The sequence below is a fragment of the Cololabis saira genome, chromosome 3, assembly GCF_033807715.1.
Source record: "Cololabis saira isolate AMF1-May2022 chromosome 3, fColSai1.1, whole genome shotgun sequence".
NCBI lineage: Eukaryota > Metazoa > Chordata > Actinopteri > Beloniformes > Belonidae > Cololabis > Cololabis saira.
Genome location: NC_084589.1, coordinates 50,345,001 through 50,355,897, shown reverse-complemented (window position 1 = coordinate 50,355,897; position 10,897 = coordinate 50,345,001). Strand labels below are relative to the sequence as shown.

The following is a 10,897-nucleotide window of genomic DNA, read 5'->3' as shown; positions in this document are numbered from 1 at the left end:
GACTGTACTGCTATCATCCTGGTACTAGAAACTCCAGGACACCCAGGTGTTCTTCTCACTTCCACGTCTTGAATGTTCAGAGGTGTTTTGGTGGTAAAATTGATTCTACTCAATATTGGAAAGCTCATCGTAACATTAGAGTTGATCAGTGTCGGTTCACATCCTGATTCTTTGGGATAATTAAGTTGAACTTTATAAAACATTAATTGGTTTCTTTTTTCCACTTTTATTAAGGTACTTTGGCTGAAATTAAAAAGCGGCTGAAGTCTAAGCTGAAGAAGAAGTCCCGGTGTGTGTTTGAGGGGATTGTTATAGCAGGAAACCCAACCCTTCTGAAGCAGATCTACACAGCGCTCTACATCACAGAGGGAGGGACTGGAGAGGTCAATGATGAACATGAAGTCAGACAGATTGAAGCAGCATCCAGGAAACCACACAGAGCAGAAACAACCATCAGACAGGAAGACATCTTTAAACTCCCACCTGGAAGAGATGAACCAATCAGAACAGTGATGACGAAGGGAGTGGCCGGCATCGGGAAAACAGTCCTAACACAGAAGTTCACTCTGGACTGGGCTGAAAGCAAAGCCAACCAGGACATCCAGTTACTTCTTCCCTTTACCTTCAGAGAGCTGAATGTGCTGAAAGACAGAAAGTTCAGCTTGGTGGAACTTGTTCATCACTTCTTCACAGAAACCAGAGAAATCTGCAGCTTTGAAGAGTTCCAGGTCGTGTTCATCTTTGATGGTCTGGATGAGAGTCGACTTCCTCTGGACTTCCACAACAATGAGGTCCTGACTGATGTTACAGAGTCCACCTCAGTGGATGTGCTGCTGACAAACCTCATCAGGGGGAACCTGCTTCCTTCTGCTCGTCTCTGGATCACCACACGGCACGCAGCAGCCAATCAGATCCCTCCTGAGTGTGTCTCCATGGTGACAGAGGTCAGAGGGTTCACTGACCCACAGAAGGAGGAATACTTCAGTAAGAGGATCAGAGATAAGAAGCAGACCAGCAGGATCATCTCCCACATCAAGAAATCACGAAGCGTCCACATCATGTGCCACATCCCAGTCTTCTGCTGGATCACTGCTACGGTCCTGGAGAGAGTCCTGGAAACCAGAGAGGGAGGGAAGCTGCCCAAGACCCTTACTGAGATGTACATCCACTTCCTGGTGGTCCAGGTCAAACTGAAGAAGGTCAAGTATGATGGAGGAGCTGATACGGATCCACACTGGAGTCCAGAGAGCAGGAAGATGGTGGAGTCTCTGGGAAAACTGGCTTTTGAGCAGCTGCAGAAAGGAAACCTGATCTTCTATGAACCAGACCTGAGAGAGTGTGGCATCGATGTCAGAGAGGCTTCAGTGTACTCAGGAGTGTTCACCCAGATCTTTAGAGAGGAGAGCAGCCTGTACCAGGACCAGGTCTTCTGCTTCATCCATCTGAGTGTTCAGGAGTTTCTGGCTGCTCTTCATGTCCATCAGACCTTCATCAAGTCAGGAGTCAACCTGCTGGAGAAACAAAAAGACACAGAGACTCACCTCTATACGAGTGCTGTGGACAAGGCCTTACAGAGTCCAAACGGACACCTGGACTTGTTCCTCCGCTTCCTCCTGGGTCTTTCACTGGAGACCAATCAGACTCTCCTACGAGGTCTGCTGGAACCAGATCAAAGAAGTTCACAGAACAATCAGGAAACAGTTGAATACATCAAGAAGAAAATCAGTAAAGATCTGTCTGCAGAGAAAAGCATCAACCTGTTCCACTGTCTGAATGAACTGAACGATGGTTCTCTAGTGGAGGGGGTCCAGTGGACCCTGAGGTCAGGACTTCTCTCCACAGATAAACTGTCTCCTGCTCAGTGGTCGGCTCTGGTCTTCATCTTACTGTCATCAGAAGATCTGGAGGTGTTTGACCTGAATAAATACTCAGCTTCAGAGGAGGTTCTACGGAGGCTGCTGCCGGTGGTCAAAGCCTCCAAGAAAGTTTTGTAAGGACGAACACGGACACATCTGTTTTAATTACAATCACATGTTGTGTTCTTGGAGGAAACTAAATTCACTGTTGAACTAAGTTCAGGTTCATGTGGGACCAGTTCTCATCAATGATTCATCTCAGGAAACTTTACATGTAGAGAAGAGAAATCCAGCAATCGCTATGATCAGTACTAATTGATTATTAGTTGAAATAATCAGCATTCATTGATATTATATAATTTATTTCTTTGTTAAACGACAAACTTTTAAATAACCTCATGATTTATCTTTAATCTCCTCTGCAGGTTGAGTGATTGTAAACTCTCAAAGAGCATCTGTGCAGATCTGTCCTCAGTTCTCAGCTCTCAGTCCTCCAGTCTGACAGAACTGGACCTGAGTAACAACCACCTGGAGGATTCAGGACTGAAGAAGCTGTGTCCTGGACTGGAGAGTCCACACTGTCACCTGGAGTCTCTCAGGTCAGAATACACCAAGTGTTCAACTGTTGACCTTTAGAACTGTTTGTTTGGTTGTTTTGTTCGATCCCCGTTAGCTGCTGACCTTTCACAGCAGTTTTCCTGGGGAAGCTGAATTACAACATTATTGTTGTGGGCGGCAGTAGTCATTATTATGATTATTATTATGATTATTATTAGGGCCCGAGCACTTACAGTGCGAAGGCCCTATTGTATCTGTAGGAATTCTTCGCGTTATTATTATTATTTTTCTGACAAAAGGAAGGCCTTTTTGCCCCCCTAAACGTGCCCAAAAAGTCACCAAATTTTGCATGCAAGTCAGGCCTGGCGAAAAATTTGATATTTATTGGTTAGCATTAATGGGCGTGGCAAAATAGCTCAACAGCGCCCCCTTGAAAACTTTGTGCCTCAAGCCCCACAATGCGGTTTGTCGTACATGCACGAAAATCGGTACACACCTGTATCATGGCGCAACTTAAAGAAAAGTCTCTGGGCGTCATGTCGAGAAACCGAACAGGATGTCGGCCATTTTGAATTAATCGTGTCATTTTGACGAAATGTATGCCTTCCTTCGGCAGTTAATACGGCCCGAACCGTAACGTGCACCCAGGTGTGTTATACATCAAAATGTGCGTCTCCATCCTGCGACACCACGCATTACTTTTCTCTTTCAAAAGCGTTACCGTGGCGACGCTAGACGCCAAAAAGCGCGCCCACCCTTCATCTGATTGGTTCAAACAGAAAAAACTTTGCGCCTCAAGCCCCATTATACGGTTTGACGTACATTAACGAAAATCGGTACACACCTGTATCATGTCGCAACTTAAAGAAAAGTCTCTTGGCGCCATGGCCGAAACCGAACAGGAAGTCGGCCATTTTGAACATTCTGAATTAATCGCGTAATTTTGGAGCAATATATGACATTCCTTCGAGAATTAATACGGCCCGAACCGTATCATGAACCCAGATGTGTTATACATCAAAATGTGCGTCTCCATCCTGCGACTACGCGCATTACTTTTCTCTTTCAAAAGTGTTACCGTGGCGACGCTAGACGCCAACAAGCGCACCCCCCCTTCATCTGATTGGTCCATATTTGATAGTTCCCCAAAAGGCACCAAATTTGGCACGCAAGCCAGGCCTGGCGATAAATGTGATATTTCATGGTTTGCATTAATGGGCGTGGCAAAATGGCTCAACAGCGCCCCCCAGAAAACTTTGTGCCTCAAGCCCCACAATACGGTTTGACGTACATGCACGAAAATCGCTACACACCTGTATCATGGCACAACTTAAAGAAAAGTCTCTTGGAGCCATGGCCGAAACCGGACAGGAAGTCGGCCATTTTGAATTAATTGTGTAATTTTGGCGCAATTTATGCCATTCCTTCGGCAATTAATACGGACCGAACCGTAATGTGCACCCAGGTGTGTTATACATCAATATGTGCGTCTCCATCCTGCGACTACGCGCATTACTTTTCTCTTTCAAAAGTGTTACCGTGGCGACGCTAGACGCCAAAAGGCGCGCCCCCCCTTCATGTGATTGGTCCATATTTGATAGTCACCAAATTTTGCTCGCAAGCCAGGCTTGGCGATACATTTGATATTTCATGGTTTGCATTAATGAGCGTGGCCTAACGGCTCAACAGCGCTCCCTAGAATACTATTCTCTGCCATAACTTTTGAATGGTTTGACATAGAGAGTTGTGAGTGGTGTCATGGGACTCGATATTGAGTCCTTGACAATAATTGGTGAAAATTAGCTCCGCCCCTTCTTCTGATTGGTTGTCCATATTTCCTGCTATAAATTTTGAATGTTTTGACATAGAGAGTCGTGGGTGATGTCATCTGAATCAGTATTGAGTCCTTGAGCTTCATTGGCCTGAATTAGCCCCGCCTCTTCTTCTGATTGGTTGTCCCTATTTTCTGTTATAACTTTTGAATGGTTTGACATAGAGAGTCGTGGGTGGTGTCATTGGACGTTGTATTGAGTCCTTGACCTTCTTTGGCCTGAATTAGCCCCGCCCCTTCTTCTGATTGGTTGTCCCGATTTTCTACTATAACTTTTGAATGGTTTGACATAGAAAGTCGTGGGTGGTGTCATTTCTGATATGCTTATGGGGGGCGGTGGCCGTGAGTGCGAGGGCCCGTTCATCGCTGCTTGCAGCTTTAATTATGATTATTATTATTAGGGCCCGAGCACCTTCAGTGCGAAGGCCCTATTGTATCTGTAGGAATTTTTTTTTTTCTTTCTTTTTTTTCTTTCTTCTGACAAAAGGAGGGCCTTTTTGCCCCCCTAAACGTGCCCAAAAAGTCACCAAATTTTGCATGCAAGTCAGGCCTGGCGAAAAATTTGATATTTAATGGTTTACATTAATGGGCGTGGCAAAATGGCTCAACAGCGCCCCCCAGAAAACTTTGTGCCTCAAGCCCCACAATACGGTTTGACGTACATGCACGAAAATCGCTACACACCTGTATCAGTACACAACTTAAAGAAAAGTCTCTTGGCAACATGGCCGAAACCGAACAGGATGTCGGCCATTTTGAATTAATCGTGTCACTTCGGCGCAATTTATGCCATTCCTTCGGCAGTTAATACGGCCCGAACCGTAACGTGCACCCAGGTGTGTTATACATCAAAATGTGCGTCTCCATCCTGCGACAACACGCATTACTTTTCTCTTTCAAAAGCGTTACCGTGGCGACGCTAGACGCCAAAAAGCGCGCCCACCCTTCATCTGGTTGGTTCAGACAGAAAAAACTTTGCGCCTCAAGCCCCATAATACGGTTTGACGTACATGTACGAAAATCGCTACACACCTGTATCATGTCCCAACTTAAAGAAAAGTCTCTTGGCGCCATGGCCGAAACCGAACAGGAAGTCGGCCATTTTGAAATCTGATTGGTCCATATTTGATAGTTCTCCAAAAGTCACCAAATTTTGCATGCAAGACAGACTTGGCCATAAATTTGATATTTCATGGTTTGCATTAATGGGCGTGGCCTAACGGCTCAACAGCGCCCCCTAGAATACTTTTCTCTGCCATAACTTTTGAATGGTTTGACATAGGAAGTTGTGGGTGGTGTCATGGGACTCTGTAATGAGTCCTTAAGCTTCGTTGGCCTTAATTAGCTCCGCCCCTTCTTCTGATTGGTTGTCCCGATTTTCTGCTATAACTTTGGAATGGTTTGACATAGAGAGTCGTGGGTGGTGTCATCAGATTCTGCATGGAGTCCTTGACCTTCATTGGCCTGAATTAGCCCCGCCCCTTCTTCTGATTGGTTGTCCCGATTTTCTGCTATAACTTTGGAATGGTTTGACATAGAGAGTCGTGGGTGGTGTCATCAGATTCTGTATGGAGTCCTTGACCTTCATTGGCCTGAATTAGCCCCGCCACTTCTTCTGATTGGTTGTCCCTTTTTTCTGATATAACTTTTTTTTTTTTTTTTTTTTTTTACTAATATTTTTATCCCGGTTTTTTCCCCATTTTATCACCCAGTGCTCCTACCTAACAGTCCTGTGCATTGCCATCCTCTACCAACCCCGGGAGGGCCCTGCATTGAGCTCAGGTCTCCTCCTTAACCTGAGGAGTGAGCAGGCCGCATCTTTTCACCAGACAGGGTGGGGTTTCTCCGGCCGGACGTAGCGCGTGGAAGGATCATGTTATTCCGGCCGGATCCTCCCCACCCCATCTGGCGCCCCAGTTGGCCAGAGGGGGCATGTGTAGCCCAGGACTGTTGCATGTTTTTGTGAGGGTAGCTCCCATTAGCTACCAAGGGGACACGGGGAGAACATGCAAACTCCACACAGAAAGATCCTTTCGCAGTGTTCTCCGTATTTCAGCACACAGATTGGTCCCTAATGAAAACTGCAGAGAGCACAATAGCCTCAACTTTCACGTATTTGTCCAAATCCCATGCAGTATATATCTAAATTGAGTATTCCAAAACGAATAATGCAAGTTACAGATCACGTCATTGGCCCCCCAGAATACAGCTTTGCCACCGAGGTGGCAAACGGCTCTCTGCTCTGTGCGCTCTGTGCGCTCTGAATTTGGGCACAACATAGGTCTGGGTAATGTACTCGCAAATATCCAGTGTAACAGTCTTTGTGAGGAAATATCTAATCTTCTCTTTGCCACCTCCAAAACAGACAAACAGTTGTTGCGTCTCTCTCATGGAAGGTGCGCTCCTAAACCCGAATCGCGCAAACCCGAAGCGCATGAGGAGATGAGGTCTCTCCTCCTCCTCCATTTGCACAAATTGATTAAACCAAAACAAACTAAGCAAACGTAATTAATTTGGTAGATAGAGTCCAGTTACTACTGAATAGCCTACAGTTCAGTTGAGTGGCCTAACGTTACACTCCCCGAAAAAGTGTCTGACACATCCACATCATTAATTATGCAGGGCAGGCTGCGAGAGTGCGGATGGGTTTTATTATAATTTTCATTCACCGGCTAGTTTGCAAAATAGCCGTTTTTCTACATTAACCGTAACATATATACATACCAACAACCATTATTCATTGCATTATTACATATGTGGGAAGTTATTACAACATTGAAAGTTGAAGATTTTCACTTCCCCACAAACGTAATAAATCTCTACAAACGTAATAGTTATTACATTTGTGGGAAATCGCGTGTTACGTTTGTAGTAGGCAGGACTATTACGTTTGTGGGAAATGTATTACATTTGCAGGATTATTACATTAAAAGCTGCATATTTTTATTACGTTTGTGGTTTATTACGTTTGCGGGCATTATTACATTGGCGGGCGTTACAAGGCTGTGCGCATTTACGCACAAGGCACAGCACCAGTAACTTCATTAACACTGGATCGGGATCAGATCAGGATCTAATGGTAATTCATGTTCTTTGTTTTGCTACACACACCTACAGGTCAGCTGTTAAACACACACATTCTAGATTTATATGTTTATATGGTGGAATTGTTTGTAATAAAGCAGCCCCTTATGTATGGATGAATCCTGAACTCCGTCCTGTTACTTTTATTTTTAAATCCGATAAGTCCACAACCCCACTTGATCTGATTGTCTACAGTCATGTCTGACTATAGATTTCACCCTTAATATCATTCAGTATCACACAGGCTTTAATGACATTGAAGAGAGAGAGAGAAACAGAGAGATTGGGAGTGAGTAGTGAGTTTGCGCGCAGTTAGTACACGCTTACAAAAGACGGTATTTGCTCCACTATTTTTGCGTGTGGCAAATAGCGCTGGCCTTTGTGAATTAGGCGCTTTTTGCAATGAGGCTTATTTGCATAGAAAGGGGGCAATTTTGCGCCGAATGTATGAATATTACCTAATTTGCATGCATGCAAATGGCACCGGCGCAGACTGCCACTATTTGCTTGGCAGCGCAGTTTGTGGAGCAATTCGCCCTTTGCGGGTGCTTTGTGAATTAGACACTCTCTTTTTGTCTCATTTGCACCGGTTTAGCGGCCGCAAAAGCCGCGCAATCCTTTTGTGGATTTGGCCCTATAATTCTTTTAAAAAAAAATTTATTTTCAAAATGTTTTTATTTTAACACTTTGAGTTGCCTTGTACATGAAATGTTATACACAAACCTTTCTAAATAACCTTATCATTTCTCTTTTATCTCCTCTGCAGGTTGAGTGGTTGTAACCTCTCAGAGAACATCTGTGCAGATCTGTCTTCAGTTCTCAGCTCTCAGTCCTCCAGTCTTACAGAACTGGACCTGAGTAACAACCTCCTGCAGGATTCAGGACTGGAGCAGCTGTGTCCTGGACTGGAGAGTCCACACTGTCACCTGGAGTCTCTCAGGTCAGAATACATCAAGGGCCCGATTTACTAAGATCCTAAATAAAGAGTACTAAATTGCGTGTGCACTGAAAAAGTTTGCGCGTGCTGTTGTTGTGTGTTTTGCGGGTGATCAACTAAGATTGCGTGCGCAATTGATAACAGGTACAAACTGCAGTATTTAAATGAGGTGTTGCGCGTCTCCGTGTATCATTCGTTCTTTCCATTTTAAATTGCCAATCAAAAACCAAAACATGAAAAAGTGACTGGTTATGTTGTTATTAGTTTTTTATTATAACACAAAAAACGGAAAAACGGCTGTTTTTCCATATTTCAATTTTAGGCACAGATCAAAAATACGAAATAGAAAAACGGGCCACAGGACTGAATTTGATTTTAATATTTAGTTGGTCGGGTTTACGTGACCCCGCGGTGCTCGGCATGATCTGAGGAGAAAAAGACAATCAGACACAGAGCTGGAGAGCGCTTTGATTCAATCTATTTATGAGTTAAGTTTTTATTCAGATGTCCACAGTATATTGCAAATATTATATATTATATAGCAAACACTGACAGTAAATGTGTGACAGACAGGACCATCATTTGGCCGAAAGAAGAGAAGAGAAGTGTTCAGAACAGCGCACAGAGCGCACACTAAAGGCTGATTTATGGTTCCGCGTTACACTAACGCAGAAACGACAGCGTAGGGTATGCGGCGACGCACACCGCACCGCGACCCTACGCCATCGATTTAACGCAGAACCATATTTCAGGCGAAGCTGCAGTCTGTCTGCGCTGATACTGACACAGCGGGTCGGAGCGGATTTGGTCATGATGTTTAACCTGTGTTTTGTGATTAATAAGCACGGGTTTTAATTAAATGTAATTTACTAAGGATGATTTCACGTTCAATAAGATAAGCAATCAATAAAATACGAAGTTTGGCACAAAGGCTTGGCCTGCTTGTGGGCGAGTGGAGAGGGGCACAATAAGAGAAGGTGGCAAGATATAAGGCGAAGAACTAAAGAAAAAGTGGCCTTTAATAAAACTTGTGCAACCATTTTTAAAATAGCATGCAGCAGAATAAAGACTCTCTCTCTGCGTATTCTTTGATTTTGGATGTCGCCTCCTTGCCACAATAACGGCAGCAGCAGATTAGCACCTTCCTTTCGAACGTATTAAATACAGACGCAATCACAATACGCGCAATTACTTTCAGGCTTGGTAAATCTCATTGCGCGTGGTAAATGGAGCAATTTGCATCTTCCCCTCCCAGTATTTAGGATTTCTGCCAGGTACGCCCCATATTGATTATTCATCAGAGCAAAAGTACTAACTGAATTGCGTCTGCAATTTTTCGCATTTGAGAGACGCAGTCCTCTTTGCACGCTGTTAGTAGATCAGCTCGCACATTGGTTTGCGGGTGCTGTCAAGTTTGCACAGGTTTTTACGCACGCAAACCTTTAGTAAATCAGGCCCCAAGTGTTCAACTGTTGACCGTTAGAACTGTTTGTTTGGTTGTTTTATTAGATCTCCGTTAGCTGCTGACCTTTCACAGCAGTTTCCCTGGGGTCTTGTCAGAATCATCAGCTGAATTACAACATTATTATGAATTAAAATACATAAACAGGACTTCCCGTCATGGCGGCGAGGTAGACGGACATGCACCACAGGTCTCTGACTATCTTACCAAATATACACCCTTATTAAGTCCCTCAAGGTAACTTAACCAAGCCAAATAAACAAAAATCTATGTCAGTGACAAGATCTGCACGGGCTAGCAATGCAATACAAGCTAGCGCGGACCAGGCTAACCAAAGCAATATGATGGAAGCGGCTAAAGTCTCTGATGAAATTACTCAACAGCACACTTTAACCAGCTCTCATCAGCTGGAGGCTGTGTTTACGGCCATCAAATCCCTTAAGTCAGAAGGTTTAGAGCGACACCGGGAAGTTATTGAAGGCATCGCACACATCAGGACGGATTTAGAAACAATCAAGGGGCGGCTAACCACCGCAGAAAGCCGTATCAGTGACGCGGAGGATGTAACTGCGCAACTCATGTCCAAGGTGACTGCACTGGAAACAAAAGTGAAATTGCTCAATGAGAAGAACGAGGACCTGGAGAATCGCTCACGCCGCTCCAACATTCGTCTCATCGGCTTGCCAGAAAACACGAAGGGGAGGGATGCTGAAGCTTTCCTGGAGAGGTGGCTCCCGGACATCCTCAGAGCAGAGTTTTTCCCCACACCTGTGCGCATTGAGCGGTCCCGACCGGTCCTGCAAAATCCACGAGCCCAGCCTCACCTTCCAGACCGCTGATTATGAAGTTTTTAAAATTCAAAGACAAAGTTCGTGTGATGACAACCGCACAGGAAAAAGGCAGGTTATGCACGAAAACAGGCAAGTGAAGTTTTTTTCTGACTTTTCTGTCGAAGTGCAGCGCCAGAGGAAAGCATATGATGCGGTGAAGCAGAGACTCCGTTCAGAGGGAATCCAATATGGTCTGCAATTCTCTGCTAAACTCCACATCACACATGATGGGAAAAACATAACTTTTTTTTTTATTTTCTTAACACTTTATTTATAGAAATTTTCAGATTACATTACATCAAATAAGAGAAAAATAGACAATAACCAATACATAAACAA

At 44.4% G+C, this 10,897-nt stretch overlaps 1 protein-coding gene across 1 annotated transcript in view; it reads left to right on the top strand.

Annotated features, from left to right (window-relative positions):
- Window positions 1-377: 377 nt before the first annotated feature.
- Window positions 378-10,897, top strand: part of LOC133441186 (NACHT, LRR and PYD domains-containing protein 3-like) — a 42,918-nt gene continuing 32,398 nt past the window's right edge. The window contains exons 1-3 of the mRNA XM_061718585.1: window positions 378-1,990; window positions 2,282-2,455; window positions 8,096-8,269. Coding sequence (XP_061574569.1) covers window positions 513-1,990; window positions 2,282-2,455; window positions 8,096-8,269 — 1,826 coding nt within the window. The 5' untranslated portion in view covers window positions 378-512. The remainder of the gene's footprint in view (window positions 1,991-2,281; window positions 2,456-8,095; window positions 8,270-10,897) is intronic.